Here is a 24049-nt window from a genome sequence, read left to right on the forward strand (position 1 = left end):
TATGGACGAATACAATTTACAGTACCTGATGTGTTTAATCCTCTGACTCATGGTATTTTCATCGGCAAGGAAAGCCCAATTAAGACCTGTTGCTGGTATGCTTGTACCAAAGATTCTATAGTTAACTTATCAACCGTCTCTGCTTGTACAACCTAGTGTGGCTGTGAATGAGCTAACGTCACTAGCGCGACTGATGGGTTTGTAGTCGTTGGAATTACGATCTTTCACAAAGTTGTAATCTAATAGTTACAAAACAAACTGCAAATGTCTTTACATGAAAATTTGTCTTTATAATTGACAAACATCATATGGGTAATTCAAGGCACAAGTCAACCGGGACCAGAAAATAATTTCTTTTTCGTCATAGACTGGCGTTCAAATTTTTTTGAAAGATAGGTCCCATGGAGGCAAACGGAAGTGGCGTCACTGGGACACTCAACAATGCTTGAACATTCTATTTGGTTACCAATCTACTTCCTCTGCATTAAGATAACATATGGAATGTTAAAAAGGAAGTCTTGTGGGGCCAACTATGATGCTGATAATGGAACTCTCTTGAAAGGGTCTACCCTCTCCACCCTCTCCATGTCCATGTTTGAGTACTGACTGCCCACTACTGCTTACTACTGTTTTACTAATGTACACAGCCTAACGTTGTCACTACTGTTTTACTGCTACACTGTTTTTCATGCTATATTAGCACACATGATCAATGGCTGCGGTCAGGCTTCTGCTACAATACTGAATGAATGAATGGCTATAACCCTATTACCTCAACCTGTTCTTGCACTGAAATAGTTTTTTTTTTTTTTTTTTGTCTACATTATACTTTACTCTCCTATTTGTCCATATTATTTATGCTGGTCTCTAGACCTTACTCTAGCACTGTTGCACTGTTGGACTAATGTTGGACTACTTTTTGCACCTTCACCATGACACTCACTCTCTTGAGCACCTTGCCATGCACACATAACTAAGGACTATGGTTAGACTACTGTTTGCACCTTCACCATGACACTCACTCCCTTTAGCACCTTACCAGTCCCGGCCCTGTCACTTCAAGCGTCTTATGCTTGATCACCCTCAAGCACATTGGACTTTCTTAATTTATTTTATATAGTGTATTTAGTATTTAGCTTTGTTAGTTTTCTTATCTTTCTTCTCTTCTACTGTCTTTATTGTACAGTGGAGTTTAGTTATATGTTTATACTTATACGTATGTTTACCATTTCTGCTGTAAGTGCATGTTGTGTGTGATGTCTGTATGCTACTGAGACCCTTGAATTTCCCCTTGGGGATCAATAAAGTATCTATCTATCTAGTGCCCTCTTCTTGCTTCACTCTTCTATTACGTCACACGAAGGGTAGTCGTTGTGACGTCACAAAAGTATTCTCCAGCTGGGAACGATAATGTCATCAAATTAGTGGAGATTATGGCGGTTCGTAGATGAACGAAATCTGAACGACAGAACAGTTAGGATGCTGTTTGGATTGCGAATGCTTTAGTGAAATCGCTACCATTTATTGCCTAATAAGCAAAGCTAGATTTGACGATTTGGTTTGGCCTGATTTGTAATCCTGATCAAGAACGAGCCTGCTGTTCTGCGCACAGGATGGATAACGTCTTGAAATTCTCTAGGTTTTTTTACTCGAGAAAGAAATATGGGCGTAAGATAGGCTTATGATCGAAACAAAAATACTGCCATGTCTCCAACATGTATTGATGTGGATTTCTATCGCTGACCCAGTATGCCGTGCTGCCAATAGCGCTGCTTCGTGGTTTCCCCGTGTGACTAATCTACCAAGCAGGATTTTTTTTTAACGGTTCAGCGGCTCACGGGTGAATTAACCCAATGTATATCCTTGGAAAGATCATATAAATTGGAGGAGGATGAACATGGATATGCAAATGTTTGTTTTAGAGGGATACAAACGTTAACGAGCTGACAGAGTGGAACTTGTGCACTTTACACACAAACTTGTATTCCCTTCCAGCATCGACCTTTGCTGCCCGCACACTATTGGAATGTGTCTGCCAATCATCTTCTGTGTCGGTTATCGTGAATGCCAGATTGAGAATGACAATTGCGATACCCTGTTTTGTTTCATCCGCACCGATGCTTGCCATCATGCAACAGTAGCCTACGTTACTGTTAATTGGAGTTCACTTTTATCAGGGGAATTTATTATCTAACTGTATTGGAAATCATGTCGGGCTAAAGGGAACTTCATCCTGAAACCACCTTCAATCCACCATACCAACCTCTAGCAGCTAACGTTAGAGGAAAACATTCAAACGCCTCTCCGCTGTTTCACAACCGCGTCAGTTTGAATAACCAAGCAAAATGGGGTACGTAGCCTTACACTGTTGTATGGTCTCTGACTGTTGTTTCATATCACGTCAATCATATTCCATATACTCTGTTGTATTTACAACAAATGTTGGCCGTCATTCAAGAAACAGAGTAGGATAGTTGTTTTGCATTGTAAAACGTCTGATCTCAGCGTCATGCTAACGTTAAGCTAGCTGTCAAATAGACTGCTACACGCCGTTCACGGAAGGCTAACAGTTAAACATAATGCACACAGGGCCAAGCATTACGAACCTAAGCAAGAGAAGTGCACCAGACGAGACAGTATGACTAGACCATCTCTTACCTCGCATTATAATTGTTACATTCAGATCTATCTGGTGCACCTTCTGTGCTAGTAAGAGTGTAATTTCCTAGCCTAGGCTCAACGTTGGTCTAGAATTCATAGTGGTCTGGCTGAAATCCGCGAATGCCTTCTCGTCGGTGTATGGCACAACGTGGCTTTGCTTTATATTACCCAAGTTTTCTTTGACAGCGCCTAAGTTCAAAAGGCAATAGTGTCTGACATTGCCCAAGTTGCCACTACTGGTCTGGGGTAAAGAAGTTGGGAGAAAACGCGACTTTCCCCCATGAGTTAATTAATATTTTGTTTCGAGCTTAACTGTCTCCGTACACTGTCCCAAATTCAGATGTTGCACGGAAGGGGGATGGGAATATGGTCTTCGATCATTCTGAAGGGGGCACATAATTTAGCATCATGCATCTCTACATTGGGACCTTGCTGCGAACCCATGCAGATCAATTCAATTTCCAGACCACACTGACCAATATTACAAATATTTCCCTGTAAGGTAAAAGTCACTTTGTTTGCTGTCTAAATTGTGTTCCTGTGGGGTCAGTCTGAGTTATTTAACCAATTTGCTTGGTTATACCTAACACACTTTTAGTGATTACCCGTGAGGCACAATGATATTGGCCCCAGAATGATGTGCCAAGACATTTGTCATTAAATGTTGTTTATAGTACCTATCAGCTTTGGTTGCACTAGTGTTAGTCATCACAATATGCCAGCCAGTACCAATAGCTTCAGCCTTCGGGGGCAGCCGTGGCCTACTGGTTAGGGCTTCGGACTTGTAACCGGAAGGTTGCCGGTTCGAACCCCGACCAGTGGGAACGGCTGAAGTGTCCTTAAGCAAGGCACCTAACCCCTCACTGCTCCCCGAGCGCTGCTGTAGCAGGCAGCTCACTGCGTTGAGATTAGTGTGTGCTTCACCTCACTGTGTGCTGAGTGTGTTTCACTAATTCACTGATTGGATGATCACTGATTACGGTCTCAAAAGAGCATACTTATACACTTAGTACCTTACCATTAGAGCAAAAATGAGAGAAAGCATTTGGGACTGCACAGCTAGGGGATTTCAATATCTTTCAGTTTGGAAAGGTAAAAAACTGTCCTTAAATCTATAGTGATTCAACCAAGTTTGCTTAAACAACATGCTTTCAGTGGTTTGCTGAGGAGCACAATGATGTTGGCCCTAGAATGACAAAACATTATGAAATGTTTTTACAGTATCAGAGTTGGGTGCAACATAGTTAGCCATTGTTAGTCATCACAGTATGCCAGCCAATACCAATGACTATAATACTTTACCATTAGAGCAACACTTTGGGACCACGCAGCTATATTCTAACATAATTGTAACACACAATGGCTCTGTTCGAAACGGTAAAAACTGCTGCCTTTTAAGATATGTTTTTGAAGGTAGTATCACTGAACACTTAATGCTCCCTACCACCCATGATCCTTTGCAGTAACGTCTGAAACAGCTGTGAAAAGTAAACAAAGATGGCGGATTACATCAGGTAATGGCTGCTGAATCTGTTGAAATGTGATTTGTGTGACATTACTTGGCTTAGATTTGTAAACACATCTGATTACTATTGTTGTAACCATTGACAGCGTCTGGTCTGATATGTGCCACCCATCAAACTCATTTCTACCTTTAGCCTGCTAGCTAGTTGCGCGTGTAAATCCTCACACCCCTAACCTTAAGAACGCTTTAAACCGCCGAGTTGGAAGCCTGGGCTTTTAGCTCAGTGGTTAGCGTGTTCGGTGGCCGGTTTGAGGGCCATGAGCGGTGGACGAATTACGACCTCTGTTACACTAGTCTAGTATATGTAGTTTTGGCAATTTCTTTACTGTGTTCTCGGTTTTTGCTCGCAGGTTTCACTGCAGAGCTCCCCCTACAGCTTTAGAGTATATATTTTACAACACTCCTCAATCGGTCAGTCTGCCGTTTCCTCTTTCCCTGTTCCTCTGACAACGGTTTACTCGCTTTCTGCTTCTTTTCGCTGGTTCTGCCATGACAAATGTCTCCGTAACTCCATCGCTACCTTGTTCTAGCTGGTGCCTGGCATGTAGTGCAGTAAAGCAATTTGTTACATTGTGAGACTGCGAGACTTTCTGTCTCTGAGTCCGGCAGCCCGCCGGCCCACTAGTTCGAATTACAGGGGGTACTGGGGGTACTATACCCCCCAATGAAGACCCAGTACCCACCAAAGAGACAGAAATATCCGTTTTGGGGGGGTCAGATAATTTTTCTGATATTGTGAAAAAATATCATTACAGTTGGCTACAATACAAGTCAACTCCTATTTTCACTAGGAAAAGTTTAATGTAAAGCGATTTCAGACACCCCTATTATGGACCGTACCATTTTTAACCACCGTGGTGCTAGAACCCAAAGATATAGAGAACGACTTCAACTTCTCAAGCAAGTGCCAACGGCGTTGATTCCTCCAGTAGCCTAAATTCGGTTTGCTGCTGACGTGCATGGGTAAATGTAAGTTGCTAGTAGACGTCTAGCTTGTTGTGCTATTTTACAACCTTCATGTATTAACGTGTTTCTTTCATAGCTCATGTCACGTCTTCATACATTTAATTACCGGCTATTTACCTGCTACTTACTTACCCACTGAGGCTAGTAAAGTGGACCTTGGTTAGTTACCAAGGTTAGTTAGCAAGATAATTCTCTATTTAAATCATTTATTATTATTTTACATTGTGGTGAGGTAAAATCGATTGTCATTTCCAAGGAGAGGAACTCCAGTCCATAGCCTAGTTGTCCATTGATTCTCATTTTATCTTGAATAAATTATTGTGCCCTTTTGAAATTAGTTTGGCACAGATCCTGTGTTGTTTTTATTATGCACAAGAGGGTCTGATGTAGCTAAGCCTACATAACATTAGTGAAACCTGTGGAAACATAAAGAGCCAAGTAGCCTAGGCTAAATAGTGCTAGTATTTGAATTTGTTTTTAATTGGTTAGTAGGCCTATTGTTTTTACATTCTGGTTATCGGATTCTTGTAGGTTACCACTCTGTAGTTCTTATGTGGTAGTATGTTTTTTCATAGTAGGCTATATGCACCTTAATCACATTAAAGATTGCTTAGGCTTCACATATCTCTAGGCAATTGTGTTGATTTGACACTGACTACCATAGACTATAATGGAAAATTGGTTTCTGTTTATACAGTAGGCTAGGCTTTATTAGAGGGTTGGATCTTACCTCCAGGTCTTATGAAATCTAAAAATAAACCAAATCAATATGTCATGAAATAAGCAATAGGCTGTAAAGGTATTACTTTTACTAGTAATTAGAATGGTATTTCAGTGCACTTAACTTCTAACTTTTGAGAGTTGATCAAAACCGTTCTCTTTTGGACATGGTAACAATGAGATATTCTGTAGCCAACTGATTATCAGTTTGTCGCATGTTTACACCTTGTATGTGTGTTGCACAACACATCACTTGGCGATCACGATGGGGATTGATATGGTAGTGGACCATGATGGTCATAGAAGAAGTGAAGAAGCAGTACCCCCCAATTATGGTGGGGTAATTCGCACTCTGATCGAAACGGCCACCATTCGCCCCAGAAAAAACTCAAAACCATTCCAATGACTACGAAGCTGTGAAGTTAAGGTAAATTCAGCTAAACAAACTGCATAGTTCTCCTTTAACGTCCGGCTTTTGCTAACCAAAGATTCTAGATTGCTACGATCATTCAATCCAAAGGCAGGCCATCCTTAATATATATTTTTGTTTGCAGTAACAGCCAAAAAAAAAGTTTTTAAAAAAGTAAAATTTTGGTCATGGTGATTACATAGATGAATTTAACGTCACTGACTGTGTATTCAACCCGTGCCTTCAGTAGCACGTCCTCAATTGTTTGAGTTTCCTCCACCAAAACTTTAGTGGTCTTCCTGAGGTCAGTCAACACGGTCACCGTTAGACTAGAGGGGAGAAGGGATGGGAAAAGATCTGGGAACAGTTAATAATAATAAAGTTTCATTTATATAGCGCCTTTCTCAGACTCATGGTCACTTTACAAAGTCAGCACAAACAAAGCAAGACAACACAAAAACAAACAGACAGTCAAAACAAAAAGAAAAAAATGGGCATTTGCGATGAGTCAAGCGGTGGTGGAAGTTCACAGTTCTTCCAGAACTTCGTCCCAAGTTAAAGCGGTGTCAAGATGTTTTTGAGCACGCCTGTTCTCACTATTACCAAATACCAGCTCACACACCATTTCTAACTTACCTAGCATATGATATTTTCATATATTAAGAAAAGATAAACAATTTTGTAGTGTATTTCTGGGATGTTCTGCCTTTCACACTAAAAATGTGATTAGAAAATGGACATGCCACTTGGCTTTTTTGCCAGCTTTTCAATGTATCAAGCTTTTTAAAAGTGTGGGGGTTGTGGGATAGGAAAATGAAACAATCTGGCCAAATTATAAATAACTCCCTACAGGGACATTGTAAGTGTTTTCTGAGAGGGGTGCGGACTATATTGGTGTCCAGGAGTTTCTCCCCCGAACATTTTTTGAAATTCTGATTGCTAAACACACCATTTTAATGCAGTTTGGGGGGGACAGAAGAAGCAGCGCCCCTCATATGTGTGGCTCATGTGACATGTAGGCCTACATGATCTACCTGCGATCACTTCACTATTTGACACTACCCTATATGGAGACATATCTCAGGTTATACATCTAGAAATCATTTCAGAAATTATGTTTTGTGCATATGGTTTAGCAGGCTACAATAAATTTCGAGGTATCACGGACACAGAATAGTGACAGAACTGTAAGCTTAAATTCAAAAACGTTTGAAGTCTACCCTAACATATGCAAAGGGAATATAAATAAATAGTGTTGCATTAATTAATTAGCTTAATTAATGTAAATTTAAAGATTATAATTTGGAGTTTCTATGCTTTTTCCATTGATGGTTACAGGAAACTAAGCTACGTAGTTTAAACTATTGTTGCTTCTAGTCCACCTTACCTCCAGTTTCACTTGCTGCAGGGACGCACACATTGCATGAGCGCTCATAATGAGTTATACATAATGGAAATCTTAGTTCTCATCTTAATCTTAATTTCGCGGCTACGTGGACCTGTAGGTTAATTGTTGAGGAGGCCCATAGTTTGAGAAAAGCTGCAGATCATAGACAGAGAAAGCATAATGCTCTGAGAACAGTAGCCAAAGGTCTTTCTGCAGAAACAACAAGTGCCTTGGTGCGCGCACCGCCGTCTCCCTGCATCACATTGTGACAAAAACTGTCAGTCAGACAGTGAATTTTGGTTTACTAAATTAGCATAATGCGGTAACAATTATCATTTCAATTCTACCTGAAATCTGCTCACTGCAAACATAATGCAGACCCAAGCAGCAGCACAGCCTTGAAAGACGCACAATTTGAATTTGATCAGAGCGGCGCTGATTCTTCACTGGCTAACTTGATGTGATTGGCTGGATGACCGTTCAATCAAATCAACAGACCTATTTGTGTCTCTGTGTTTGCGTTATGGTAGATATGGTTCCAACTCTTTACGGGAGCGTTTATTTCCATATTTTACTTTAATTTTAATCTGACAAAAAGTGTGGGGGATAGAATCGTGTTCCAGCAAAAGCGTGTACGTTATAAACCCACATCCCCCACACTTGCTACGCGCCTGGAGTATTGTCACACAAGAGAAAATGTAACAGGTGTCATATGGCATCACAATGTGCTGCCATATGACTTTTGTTCTGTCCCCAGTCAAATTATGAGGCGGCAGCAACCAACCAAAACAGTCCTGTATGATCACTAGATCATACCTGTCAACACTCCCGTTTTTCCCGGGTTTCTCCCGTATTTCAAGGTCATCTCCCAGTTGTGTTATTTCTCCCGGAAAACCCCCGTAATTTGGATGGCCATCAAACTTCATTTTAAAATCATTGATCCATTCAGGTTGCCAGATTGTGTATGAAATACACCCTACACATACACGATCACTTAGTTTCAATTTCAACCGTTTTGTCATAGGCTAAAACCTGGCAACCCAAAACCCAAATAAAGAAGCGGGTACCAACTGCGGGTACCAACTGCGCAGCGTCTCGTCGTAAGCAAGCGGGCTAGTTGAATGGCCTACTCCAGAACTAGCTGTTGTGAAATTGTTGGGAATTTAATTGATTAACACATCACATAAACTGTTATTGAGTGTTGTTGATACACTGAACTTGTGCCCTCGGAACCAAATCTGACAGCAAGCACCTTTGGAGTTAGCCTAGGCTGCAGGCAGCTGGTGGTCACACAACTGGCATGTGTAAGGTAGGCCTAATGGTAAGGTAAAAGCAACGACCGAAATGCAGTGTTGAAATACGTGTGCAAACACAGATCCGGTATAAACACTGACCCCCCCCGAAAAAAAATCTCCCGTTTTTGGAAAGCTAAATGTTGACAGGTATGCACTAGATGGAATCCCTCAGGAATCACCTACGCTACAGAGAGGTTGTAGAATGGTTTGACTGTTTGATGATAACATTATGATAAGACCATCTATGTCAAGAGCAACTGTGTGTTTCATTGTGTCATTATGCAAACACAAAGCTTAAGAATTCAGGAGATGAAGCATTAAGTGCTGATGTGATCACACTGATCACACCAGCTTCCAGATTCCGGTACAATGCAACATCACCTACACATGACAAAGTATGGCATTAACAAAGAGCTGCCTAACAAAGAAGCAGCTATTGTGGAGTAGATTGCTGGTTCAGCGACACACAGGCAAGTACACACACATGCACACACATACTCTTTACATTTACACTAATGTTTCTTCGAATAACATTTGTAAGAGAAAACCAAACAAGTTATAAAATGTGATAAATAACTTTGAAGCTAATTTTGTTAGTGATGACCCCTTTATCAACATTATCAACACAATAAGTGTTATTATATCTGACACTATAACATTGACTGCCCCTAACTATTAATAGCCGCTTCTACCAAAGCAGTCTGTCTCATGATCAGAAGTTTCATGTTCCTCTGACAGCAAAAAATAAAATCTACCCAAGTTATTAATCTTATATTAAGATTAAAACATCTATTTAGTGTTGTTTTTAGTTTTTTGACACACTTTGTGTCAATTGGGTTCTAAGGGTTAATTTAAGAAGACTTTGACTTATTTTTTAGAAGTCTTGTCAAGACAAATTTACTCAACCCACTGGCAGACAAATTTGCTTGTTTTCAGAATCAGACGTCTTAAAGAAAGTCAAACTCTTCTTAAATTAAGTCAATTGAGTCAAAAGAGAAAGCCCTTGGTCGGTCTCTTAATAACACTTGGTTAGATTTTATTAGATAAGCAGTTTTTGCAGTGTATACTAGATTATTCTTGTGAGACAGATGATTTAGCCTTGTTTGTGGTGGGTTCAGCTACACACACCAAATTTGGTAGGTGTGTGGGGCTTCCAAAGACAAACAACTGTTGTATGTAAATTGCATTAGTCACGCCCAACAGGAAGTGAGGTAATTGGTATTTTGTGCATGTGGACACATGGTCAGTTTTAACATACTCCTAGACGGTTGGTCAGATTCATGTGAAATTTGGCAAACATGATGCCAAGATATTGCTGATTTTAAAGTGTGAAGGGATTTTTGATATGTTGAAATAGCGAAATAATGAATTTTTATGATTTTAATATAAACAGGAAATGTGTCATAAAGTCACAGTGCATTGAATGAATGGTCTGAAACTTCTCAGGTTAATAGATATTATGATTATGGTGATATCCAGACACCCAATGGGCCTGCCTGGCATAGCGCTATTACCTGGCCAAGCAGGAAATGTGCCAGAAATGGGCAATGCCTTAACGGATTGATCTGTAACTTTACAAAATATTGGATATCATTATTGTGATGATATTCACATGTGTAACTCACATGACTAGCATAGCGTCACCATCTGGCCAAGCAGGAAATATGGCAAACATTTTCAATGCTTTGATGGATTGATCTGAAACTACAAAATATTGGATTTCATGATTGTGATGATATTCACATAATTCACATGCCTAGCATAGCGCCACCATCTGGCCAAGCAGGAAATGTGCCAGAAATGTTCTGTGCTTTGAATGAATGGTCTGAAACTTCTCAGGTTAATATTAAAGTTAGATATTAGGATTATGATAATATCCAGACACCCAATGGGCCTGCCTGGCGTAGTGCCACCACTTGGCAATTGGCAATGCCCGATTGATCTGAAATTTTACAAAATGTTGGATATCATAATGATGATATTCATGTCCTATTAACATGCCTGGCATAAGCGCCACCAATTGGCACGAGAAGGAATGTTTTTTTTTCACTTCTGTTGGATATCACAATCAGATTAGGTGTATATGACATCCACATATACACACCAATATGCCTGTCTGGCGCCAGCAGCTGGCCAAAGTCAGAATAGTTTTTGGAATTTATTAAGAAAATTAGTTAATATAAATCTGATGATATCCTCATGCCCACCTGGCAAACTGCCAACCTGGTCTAGCACCACCAGCTGACCAAACAAGAAGTGTGCTAGACATTGACAACACCTTGGTTAATTGGTTGGAAATTTCAAAAATTTTGGATATCAGACCTGCCAATCTGTATGCATTTTGCGTAGCAACCACACATTTTTACATCAAAGTACGCCGGTACGATTTTTTATTTAAAACTATGCAAAAACGAGCAAACATCCAACTTCTCCGGAAAGCTCCTTGGTGCGTGTGAATTAGAATAGTTTGATAGTTTGATGTTTTCTTGGAAAGTTATTACTTGTTCACCAGTTATTTCAGTTAGCGTTATATTTTCCATGTGTCATTGATGGTTAAAGTTTTCATAACTAAAACGCTCTCAGGGAGCCCAGATCTTTCCAAGGCCAAATATAGTCATTGAGTCTGGCAACAGTGAGTCTGAAAGTGGGCTGTAGGCTGTTGTGAGTTAAGGGATAGCCTGCACACTGACAACAGCAGATGTCCATAAGCATCTATCTACTGTAGCCTATATTCAGGTGAATTCTGTGTTGACATAGCATGAGAGATAGATGTATTTCTTTACAAAAGAGATATGTAAGGGATATTGTACAGAACGTCATTATTGGGAAAATAAGTCCCAACAGGGCGGACCGGACCCTGACGCGCAGCGGAGGGGTCTTGTTCCGCCCTGAAGGGACTTATTTTCCCAATAATGACCAGGCGTGATACATTATCCTGCTTATTATATGGCTACTTGCCAACACACACACAAAAAAAATCATACAGTCCACTTTTATGAAGGCCGAAAGGCTTATATAATGACTTCAACAGCAGATAAAATAGTTCCCAAAAGTTTGGGGGTTGCTTGGCAACGTCTGTTGGGATTCATTCAGTTCCAGGCAGTGTGGCTAGCAGCAAGGCTACTTATTGATTTTAAACTGGACGTTCCCGTTGAAGGTGCAGCCGGAGATATCCAATATCTCTGGGTAGGTTGAAAGTCGTCGGACTTCCGTTAGCCTCACGAGCGATTTCCCCAACCTCTCTCGCAGAGACAGAGATAGTGTCAGGCGCATCTGGAAACAGAATATACCATGCTGAATAGGCTAGCTGGGTAGATCGGAAAAATGTATTAGACATTAGTGTTAGCAACTCACCAGAAAGGATCTGGCTCCACTTCTCCCAGTCGGATGTTGTGGGAGCCCAGTAGCTCTTCAGGCTGGTTTCGCACCTGTGTCCAGTAACCGTCATGGTCTCTCTGGTTTGCAGGCCGGCTTTTGACAGTAGTTGCACAGCTGTGCTGCGCAGGCTGTGGTTGGTGTAGCGCGTAGAAAGTGCAGCTGCCTTGCTGATGTTTGCCATCACTTGTCCCAGTGCATTATGTCCCATGGGCTACCTGGAATACCAGATGTTCTGCTGGTTGAGGGTATCCTGGGGCTTTCTCAGAGGGTGTAGGTAGAATGCATTGGCATCCGGTGGGCAATGGGAAAGATATGTTTTGTAACTTGCAACTGTGCAATTTGGGATAGCTGGCTCAGAAAAAATGCACCTGCGATACATCTGTTGCATCAGATCCCTGGGGTCTTTGTGGTTTTTCGTTTCTGCGTTGTGCGATAATGTGATGTATTCTTTTCCATTTTCATCTTGTTTTAGTTGAAAAGACTCCCGTGTTAGGTCTCGGTTACCCTCCCTTCCTCTACGTGCAAGGTGTAACTGAACATCAAACCATACCTTTCTTATAAGGTCGATGGTTGTGCTTGTATTGAGGACCCCTGAATCCATGATCTTCAAATCAGCACTGGAGATGACCGGATGATGCTGGCTGGTGTCTTTGCCACTCTTGCGATGTGCCTTTAAGACCGATTTGTACACATTGTTGCTGGAATTGAATAGCGGGTTCTTGAGGATGTTGAATTGGCTGTAATAGCGGCTTATTCTGCAAAGCCCACCCATCTGCATCTTCCGCAACAGTCTCTTTAACCCAATCTCGGAAGATTTTTATAGCCCAAACAGTACTATTTTTTTGTATTTTTTTCATGTCGGTTTTCCTCTATTTCATTAATCTTGTTAGCTGTTTATGTCTCTTACTGGTCTTCTCCTTTTCTTCATGGCTTTCTTCATGGCTTTTACGTTTTGGAGACTGCAAATTAGTAAATTGGGCCTCCCACCAGTGCTGAAAATCCCCGTACTCGCCGAAAATATTAAAATTCACTTTAAAGTCATTAATTTTTTTGACCACAGGGTGTCGCTGAAAGACCTGAATTAGAAGCACAAACTCCGTTGCCATTGACAGCGGTCATTATTTTTTTCAGAGGTCCTTTCCCAAGAAATAATGACCGCTAGAACTTTGGGAAATCCCATTCAAGTCAATGGAGCATTCTACTTGCATTGTGAAGAGCCGTATAATAACTAATAATAATGGATTGAAAAGAGGTAATAGACCAAACACGGTTGAATAGAGACCACATATCAGAAAATGGACAACATATTCACATCAGTCCTTATCAACACAAGTCTTTTTCATCAGGTCAGGATTATCAGGCTCTAAAAAAGATTGTCAAAATTATAGAGCTACTGTAAAAGATTCAGTTTGCATTTTCAGAAACTACTTGGATCAAATTTAGATAGATATGTGACAATAAAGATGGGTCGTTATCCAAAATGTATCTTGCATGTATGGCTTTGTCTGTTTTTGGCTGCATGCAATTTTTGTTTTTTCTCGGCTTGAGGTGCTACTCAAAAAATTATTCAAGGTTGGCAGGTCTATATTATTATTATGATGATATTCACATGCCTAATTAATGTGTGTGGTATAGCGCTACCAACTGGCAATAGAAGGATTTTTTTAATTTATTTTGGATATTGGTATCAGATTCATTAGATTAATTTAGTTTAGGTGCATGTCAACTTACTTCACACATCTACAGTGGAACACACACAAACACACAAACACACAGATATACACACACACTTAAAGATTCTGACACACAAAAAAGGTAATAACACTGACCTGACTGAACATTACAATAGGAAATATCTGCACACACACACATGTAGTGCACATGCATGCACACACACACACACACACACACACACACAGGCTGAATTTACACAGAATTTACATACCTCGCCAAATAAACAGGAAATGTATGATACATTTGTCATGCATTGATTGACATGGGTCAAACCCCACAGACTCTTCATTATTATGGAAATGATCAATCAAATGATTAATGGAAATCACATGCCCACAATGCATTTGGCATTTCACCACCATCTGGCAACAGATAAAATGGCTATTACACTGGTCTTACCTCTACCATTCCTAGAAATTTCATCAGATTCGTTTCACATTTGGTGTATGAACTCGCAGGCGTCCTAATTTTATATTAAGGGTGGGGGGGGGGTGGTAGTAGGCTGAAATCAATGGTTACCATGGCACCCATGTCATCCCTCACAGTCTATTCAGGGACAGGATTTTGTGTCAGGTGTGGCCCAGGGACTCCATAGTGCACCCTTATGTCATTGAGTCGTGTGGTCAGCAAATAATTTTACCCCACACAAAAGTTGGTAGGATGTGGACCTCTCTAAGACAAATGTGTGCAAGTGCTTCCGATGTAGAAAACATGCAAACAAATACCACAGACATCAGATATGTACATTTGACAAACGCACCACGTCAGTGCTTTGTTGGATTCCGAAATGTCACCACAGGTGCTCGGGCTCGCCATTACTGCTTGCGTTAACTACACATCTTTAGTGTAACACAGCAGACTCTCTGACCTTACTTGTTGAAAACGATCCTAGCCTCACCAACACAGTGCCCACAAGCACCAGGTAGCTCTCAGGACGCCCATGAGGTGCCCGCAGCATGTAGCTTCTAATTATAGCCAATGAGTGATCAGCTGCAAAGTTTTTAATACATATTTAAATGTTTAATTGAAGCATGTGAAGATTTTATACAATTTGAAACAGTAATGGCAGTACCTTACAAGTTGATACTGTGTTAAAGGTAAGTCTCTGTAGGGTAGTGAACATTTATTATTTATGCATATTATTTAGGCTATTCTTAATATATGAAGGCTTTCATGACATTCATAATTTAAAGGTAAGCCAAACACGTTATTCAGGAGGATTACCTTCCCTAACAGGAGCAAGTGTCTGCTGTCACCTGACTGCTCTTGTTTCAGATAAACAGTCCTCCATATGATTTCACATCAATCAGGTAGCCGTCATTCCCAAAAAGGGTGGAGACCCTGTTGTACAGGTGTAGATTTATGTGAATAAATGTGTTACTTATATGTAGGTGACTTACATGTAAGGATATGACTTGGGTTTTTAAACTTAGGTAGGCAGTTGCACCTCCATTACTTTATACCATTGACAGCAATTCTATAATGGCTCTGTTTGTGATATATATATATATATATATATATATGTATGTCTGGCCTTTTATTCATGTTTGCTTAACAAATTATTTTACAGTTTTTTACAATAGGAAAACCTTTCACCCAATCAACAAAACATTGTAGTTCTCTTGCAAACACCTTGCTTAACTCTTCACACCTTCGTAAAAATGGTGTTTTCGTATCAAACAGTAAACACAAGCCATAACAATAGTAAGCACACAATGTGCCAACTACACACTGATGGTATATGAATAAAAAAACACATCTGGCTTTTGCTTTCTCTGTGCACAAGGTAGACTATGTCAGTTTGCGGTCATACTTTTGTCATAGTTCTGTAAACATACAGGGATCCAAACTTCAAGTATTGGTGTTTATTTACACATCAAAACAAAGTCAAGTCAAGTCAGATTTATTTTTAAAGCGCATTTAACATGCACATAGTGCAACCCAAAGCGCTCCACAAACAAGACACATAACAACAAGACAAAAGATACCGGATGGAGCGGCGTAGTCGACAGCGTACCCATGACATCAAGACATGACAAATACATTTAAAAAATAACAAATACAAAAAATGCCGGACAGAGCGGCGTAGTCGCCAGCGTACCCGTGACACCAAGACAGACAACAAAACAAATAAAAAAAGAAAATATATTTAAAAAGGGGGAAAAGTGATTAAAATTAGTCCAATTTCCAAACCAGCTGAAAATGTCCAAGGGCAATGATGATCCGTGAAAACTGCGCACAGAGCTGTGTCTTCACAACCGATGCAATGCCAACAAAGTTCTTTAGCTGCTAGCAACTGACCAACCCGGTGAATTCACTGGCAGTCTGGAGATAACATTAACGTTAGAAGCTAGCCTTGTAGACTGCAGTCTGGAGATGACTGGAAGCACAGTCCAAAGTACTGGACGATCGTGTAGATCCGCAATTTGGTGGACTTAACAGCGACCGTTTGTTGCTCCGTGAGATTGCAGCTCTTCACCGTTAACGTTAGTCTGCAGTTGGCAAGGCAGCTCTCAGGTCAGCAACAGCTCGGCGGCCACGGCAGATCTTTCGCAGAGTAGCTAGCCTAGGTCCAACTTACCCGAGAGATCCCCTCGAGCAGACGGTGAAGTGCACTGTTCACGGATGGATGGAAGGATGTCAGAGGCCCAGTTAGTCTGCAGTTGGCATGGCAGCTCGCAGGTCAGCAACAGCTCGGCGGCCACGGCAGGTCTTTCGCAGAGTAGCCTAGGTCCAGCTGTCCTGAGAGATCCCCTCGACCAGACAGTGAAGTGCTGCACCGCTCACGAATAGATGGAAGGATGTCCGATGCCCAGCTAGGGCAAAAGCTAACCATAGCAAGCTCCCAATGGACAAATGTCAACGACATCAGCTGACTTAGAAGCAGTAAAAAGGACTAAGAATAACACAAAAAACTATCAAAAATAGCGTAAATAAATAGGGAAAACATTTAACTAGACAAACCAATTCAAAAAATAAACATGACATTACATAAAATTACGAACATTACATAAAAACAAACAAAAATATAACTGCAAGCAGCAATGAGGGGGGCAAGCAGGCAGATCAGCAGGCAAGATTTGCCATGTAACTCAAGGCCGTTGTATCAGACATATAGCATTAAGCAGTCACAGCAAGTTCAATGCCAAACAACCCAAGATTGGCTGAGTTACAAGTTCAAGTTTCACATCAAAACATAGCTGATTTTGTGGGGCTGAACCAGGGCTGAGTGTCGGCGCCCCCTCCCCCAGCCAGCCCACCGCCGCAACCGCCCGTGCCCATCCCACCCCGCCCCACCCTTGCACGCACGCATTAGAATGAACTCGATAGAACTTGCTGTAATCAGTTTCATATCAAAAATAAAAGATCGACTGAGATATGATCACACTTGCTGTGATTTAAACATAGAGGTCAAAGATTGACGTCATAGGGTGTGTTGAACTTGGCTTGACCCAAGGATTCTAATGATACCTCATTTTGACATTCTGGTCAACTGGTCAAAAGTTACGTCCGTGAACACACGTCCAACTTTGGCCTGTTTGTGGCGCTAGAGCGCTTGAGGTGCCGCCATGAAACTTGGTGAAATTAATTATTTGACTGTCCGGAATCAGTGTGCAAAGTTGTATAACTTTTTACCAGACGGTTCTATGGGCTGCCATTGACTTCCATTGCAGAATAATGCACATCAGCAACTACTGGCCAAAATGCATTATTGCCAATTACAGAGCCCCCTGGAGGTCAAAGGTCACCAAACTTCTTGAGCGTCCTTCCGATGGGGTCTGAGGTACATCTACTAAGTTTGGTTTTGATACATGAAAACGTTGCTGAGATATGAGCTCACTTCCTGTTTGATTTGGCAGCCAGAATTTCGATAGGCTGTTACAGACCAATGCTTTTGTCAATTGTTCCAGAAAGCAAGGCACTAATAAGGCATGGTCTGAAGATGGTCTCTGCCAATTTTGGTGAGGATCCGCTGAAATTTGTGACCTGCGAAAATTTGTACGTGTTTTTGATTAAATCCAATATGGCGGCCGAATCAATTACGATGACATCACAAGTTGGCTTGGGTCGGCCTAAGGACCTCCAACAGTATTACCAGACACAACTAGTGCATTTTAATTCTAAGCCAAAAGGCATGTTCCTAAATTACAGCGCCCCCTAGAGGTCAAAGGTCACCAGATTTTTTGAGCATCCCCCTGATTGGGTCCTGAGTCCATGTACTTAGTTTGGTTGAATAGATGAATGGGTTGCTGATATATGAGCTCACTTCCTGTTTGGCGGCTTCGCCGCAAATTTCGATTGGATATTACGGGTGAACGGTTTAAGTTCCGAAGACAAAACACCACAACTTTTGTTAGGCTTGGTCTGAAGATCATGTATGTCAAGTTTGGTGACGATCGGACAAAATTTGTGACCTGTGAAAAATGAGTTTCACTTTCAATAAAATCCAATATGGCGGAAAATCCATCATGGCGGAAAATGACGTCATAGGGTGCGTTGAACTCGGCCTGGTCCAAGGATTCCAATGGTACCTCAATTTTCAAAATCGGGCCAACGGGTCAGAAGTAAACGCATGTCCAAATTTGGCCTGTGACGCTAGAGCGCTCGGGATGCGGACTCGATATTTGGTGAAATTAATCCTGGGATTCAGCCTAATTAGTGTGCCAAATTTCACAACTTTTCACCAGACGGTTCTATGGGCTGCCATAGACTTCAATGGCAGAGGAAAGATGTGTAATAATAATAGGAAAAGCTATAAACACAATGGGTGCCTTTGCAGCTTCGCTGCTTGGCCCCCAAAAATGATGCCAGACGGAGCGGCGTGTCTCGCCAGCGTCCCCGTAACCTAGCAACACAAGTGTGTTTTTCCAATTCAAAACACAAAATGGCAATTTCACTGAGACAAAACAAATCAGTCTGTATCGGGTCGCCTCTCTCAAAATTTCGTCTACATCACATGCAATGTCCTAGTCCAAGGCACCGGGGAAAATATATTCTGGAATGCAGTATCCAGGCCTGACATGACAATATCCCCACATGTAGATTTTTTTTTGCCCGTAAAAAGGGCTATTTCTTTCTCTTCTTACCCTTCCTCTTCCCCCTCCTCGACCTCCTCGTGTTCCTCCTTGTCCTCTTCTTCTAACTTCACCTCCTTGTCCTTGTCATTCTCTCTCTCTCACTTCTTCACCTCCGTGTCCTCTTCCTCCTCTTACTTCTTCACCTCCACGTCCTATTTTTCGGCCTCCTTTAATTCTTATTCTTCTCACTCTTCCTGCTCCCTCTATTGTACCCATTGTACATTACCTGTGGCTTATTTATAGTGCTTAGGCTGATTGCAAAGTGAACTAATTATCTAAAACAGTTTTCACATGAAAAAGTGTGCCAGAGAGTTGGCAAAATAGTGAAAATAATAGCCATACATGTGTATAGATTTGCTAGGAGTGTGTTGATCATTTGGAAATTGAGTGTAAAGCATGAGTTGTGTTTACAGTTCCGCAAAAAGAGTGCTGTGCAGTGAATTGTGCCTACAGTTTTGCAAAGTGTGTGTTACAAAATTGCAAACTGAGTGCAAAGCAGTGTTTGTGCTTTTAGTTTTGCGACCTCAGTGAGAACTCAGTACTTAGACGAACCACTATACAATTCTATTGAATCAAATCCATCTGTTTAACCTCTATAAATTTGCTGGACCACCATTCTTCCCAGCCCCTGTTGAGGTCAGGGAGATTAATGGGATGATAAATGGCTTCTGTCATATAACACCTATACATTATAGTGATAAATGAATTTGCATGTCTGAAGGGTTTACTTCCTCAGAAACATTTTTATTTGATGTTGATGGGCAAATTATGATTAGGATTAATGACTTTTTAAAGAGGTCTCTGATTGTGCCCTCTTAATTGTACTGATTTTTAAGGACCCCACTGGTAAAAAAAGATAAAATGTTTCACCTTTATTTTTAAATCATGCACAAAGTAAGCAGTCAACATCATAGCTGAGGATTTCTGCTTTGGATTTGCAGTGTGCTGCTTACGGTCTCAGAAACAGCATAAACCGTTTTCTGGTTAAAAAATGTTAATTGAGGAAATTAATATTCAGGGCCAGATGTACGTACATTTGCGAACATACCCAGATCCGTTTTCATGATCTGGCCCAGCTCTGGGACGGCTCTGAACCGGATGTGTTTTTTACCAGATCCGGACCAGATAAGTGTTCGATAGTGGCGATTGCGGCCCTTATTTGGGCCAAATGCGGACCAGCTCATTTTACGTCTGGCACCCATTTGTACTACATAGTCAATGTCACTAACAAATCAAGGAGTTACAGTATTTGTTCAGAATTTCAAGCTTTAAAAAGTTAAGATTGTCAAATGTATAAATATTACTAATAAAGCTTTTTAAACAGTAACATCCAATACCCCTAGTTGAACTCAGTAGCCAGTAGTTTGATCATGTATATTGAGTGTTAAATGATCAACATCTTGAAATAAATTATCTAAAAATCAAAACCTTGTACTAATGTATTTCAGAAAAGAAGCACAAATTCAAAATTTTACTTACTTTATTAAATTTCATTTATCACACACACTTTCCCTCTCAATTTATTACACACACATATGTAGCATGCACTGGGTGGTGGGTGGATCTTGCCCTTACTGCCCCTGTTGAGACAAGAAAGCCAATCAGCACACATGACAATCCTTGGCTAATGCTTCCTGTACAAAAATGACATTACTCAACATTATCAAGATAGTTAATGATTTGAGAATGAATGATTTGTGATGCAGTGTGTAATGCTTCCACTAGATTGGAAATGTAAAAATCTTGTTTGAGAAAGATGACAAAGTCTTAGTCTTGGAACAAGAACATTTGAAAAATGTGAAAATGGAGGGTACAAATTAGAAGACAAAGTGGAATGTCTATTTCTATCCCTGTTCAAACAATTTAAGCAAAAAAAAAAAAAAAAAAAAAAAAACAGCGTTCCACATTTAGCTTTTAGAGAGACAGTTATCTTTGATTATGAGTGCACCACCAGGGACTCAAATTTCCAAATTGTCGATTGTCGATTTGACGATTGTCTGTCATACGAACGAGAATTTTAATCCTGATAACACCTTTATGTAATATATTTTGGTTTTTGAGTTTTAAATGTCAGAAACATAGGCTAAACAGTGCTACAAGACTTACACTCACCTTACTGAAAGGCAGGATTGCAGACAGGGCACGCCGAATTCACGCCACCTCAACGCCTTGGTCCTGGGGCTGAAGAGACGGGGGAGGAGGAAGAAGGCATGATTCACTCGATACCCGTCTAACAGTATAAAATCATTATTTTAACATACAAACACATATCTCACAACATAGATAACTCGCCAACATCCCAATTCCTTCCATTGTTAGGGACCTGAAACCGGTCTATACGGCTCTAAATTTTCATGGTAGATTACGTCGAATAAATCGACTAATCGCTGCAGCACTACAAAGAATCTGTCACTGTTTATGTTATAACTAGATTGTAACTCTGTAAAGTGTGTTTTCCATTGCTGCTGCTGCTTCAGTTTTCTCAACCACGATTACCGCGTTTTGAAAATGCTCCCTCCCGCTATGTAGCTGCTAGTCAAGATGGCGCACGCTGAGGGCGAAAGTTTCTAGAGTGAGCACGTATCCAGCGTTCCGCATTCAGCTTTTAGAGAGACCGTTATCTTTGATTACGAGTGCACCACCGGGGATTCGAATTTCCAAATGACGATTGTCCGTCGTACAAACGAGAATTTTAATCCCTGATAACACCTTTATGTAATATATTTTGGTTTTTGAGTTTTAAATGTCAGAAACATAGGCTAAACAGTGCTACAAGACTTATCACTTACCTTACTGAAAGGGAGGATTGCAGACAGGGCACGTCAGTCACGCCACCTGAACGCCTTGGTCCTGGGGCTGAAGAGATGGGGGCAGAGGGAGAAGGCATGATTCATTTGATACTTGGATACACGCCTAACTGTACAAAATCATTTTTTTAACATACAAACACGTATCTCACTACATAGAACACATCTCAATTATTTTCTGGCTTACAGAGGATGCGGTAGCGGTTAAGGAATCAGGCTAGCATGCCAGCCTGGAAATTGTGGGTTAAAATCTCAGCCTAAGTTGCTCTAAGGGAGACTAGAGCTAGCCCTGAAGTAACAAGTGTAGCAGGGCAAGAATGAACCGAAGGCAGGAATGAAGTGAAAACCCGACAACGCGGGTGTGTTTATTTTCTGTTCAACACTGTGGTAGCTTGGTGGGTGAAAGTGAAGACCCCTCGTCGTGGTCCGGTGCGGGAGGGAGAAGGTTCTTGGGGAAATCAGCCAGGCAGGCAAGGTGCAGATGAGGGGCTCACCACTGTGGAGAGGAAGGGAGGCTGGAGGTCACCAGGGCTCGAAATTAACGATGTCCCGACGTCCCGGGAACCATAAAAAATGCTTCCGGGACACAATAGAAGGATGTCTGGGACAACTCTGGGACAGTAGAAAAAATGGCAAAGCAAATTTCAAAATAGGTACTTTTTCCCTAAACTGTTCACATGGGAATCTAAACATATCTTTCTTGTCTGAATAAAATACAGAATCTGGCCTATACAAAATTTGACCTGGCGTGACGGGCAGCTGGCAAAAGCAGCGTTAGCCAGCTGATCTGTAAAGAAATCTGTAAAGCGGTTTTGTACACGCAGCCTTACAACACTGTTTAGGCTACTGCTCTTCAAATCACTGTAGGCTACAATGTTATTTTTGGTACAAATATAGTAAGATACCCAAATGGGCTGGGTGCTTGCGTTTCCTTAGGAATCTGCCATATTGGTTAAATGAATATTGTGACTTATAGGCCGACACAAAAATAGGGCAAGGGCGGTAGGCCTAATGGGTCGATATAGATATATCGATATATATCTTTTTATATTTATGATATATAGGTTAACTTACCTAACTAGCAGGCAGGTAAATGGCATTTGTTTTCATGACATTGTGAACATTTTTGACTGATAGTGTAGGCCTAAGGTTACACTGGTGTTCTAAAAAAAAAACGAGATGACAGTCCTCTCTGACTAAAACGGTACGTGTTTTCTGTCATTGACAGACAAACGTCACCAATATCATGCTGAGCTAAATAGCCTACTGCAACTGCGATTTGACAAAACGATAGTGTTGCAAGGTAGCCTATAACAATGAAAACAGTTATTTAAGTTAGCATTTGACATTTCGCTGTGGCAGTTCTAAGGGGTGTCCAAACTGCGGCCATGCACTTTAATCCGGCCCGCCGAGCATTTATTAGTTTATCAAATTATTAAAATAGGCCGCTCGCTATTTTTTCCAGCAATAGACGACGTTGTGGTTAACTTTAGGCTACTGCAAACTGCTTTACACTCTTCTTAGAGAACGTTTACAATGTCAAAACAGCTTGTTACATCGAGATACATATTCTAACTACGTTTTGCTAATTCATTTAATTGGGAACGCATTTGAGGGTGAGAGCGTGGCAGGAGAGTAGGCTAGCCTATCTGACAGCTTTGTGGTAATTTCCCACGCTAGGCTACTTATTGTTTTCACTGAGATCTGTGGCCATGACATCATACCAAACTGACATTGAAATTAAAGACACGTGAAAATAGATTATTGACGGAATGTTTTACAACCCTGTCCGTCAAAACGATGGACAATGAATGTCTAGTGCAACCTCAAAAAAAGCCAAAAAAGCCAATCTCTGAAAATGAGTGTTGTGTGAAACAGCAGATGATTAATGAAATGGTGTTTAATAAATTGTTCAGAACTGACATGGTGGACCAGAACGAGTTAATTAAGTGATGCAAGTTACTGATTATTATGCTGTTTATTATGTAGAATGGGAAAAAACAAGAACTTGAATTTGGGACACTGGTGTTTAAGTCCGGGACAGTGGCAAGTAGAATTCGGGACAGCTGCGGGACACTGAGAAAAAAAG

At 40.9% G+C, this 24049-nt stretch overlaps 1 protein-coding gene across 5 annotated transcripts in view; it reads left to right on the forward strand.

The window, feature by feature from the left end:
* Nucleotides 1–1375: 1375 nt before the first annotated feature.
* The window catches only part of LOC125304209 (homer protein homolog 1-like), a 160303-nt gene continuing 137629 nt past the window's right edge, over nucleotides 1376–24049 (forward strand). For all 5 annotated transcript variants that reach the window (XM_048258280.1, XM_048258278.1, XM_048258276.1 and 2 more), the window contains exon 1: nucleotides 1376–2350. Coding sequence is in view for 2 of the 5 variants with exons in the window: in XM_048258276.1 (XP_048114233.1) it covers nucleotides 2346–2350 (5 nt within the window). In the remaining 3 variants the exon portion in view is untranslated. The remainder of the gene's footprint in view (nucleotides 2351–24049) is intronic.

The sequence above is a fragment of the Alosa alosa genome, chromosome 12 (genome assembly GCF_017589495.1).
Source record: "Alosa alosa isolate M-15738 ecotype Scorff River chromosome 12, AALO_Geno_1.1, whole genome shotgun sequence".
In the NCBI taxonomy this organism is placed as follows: Eukaryota; Metazoa; Chordata; class Actinopteri; order Clupeiformes; family Clupeidae; genus Alosa; species Alosa alosa.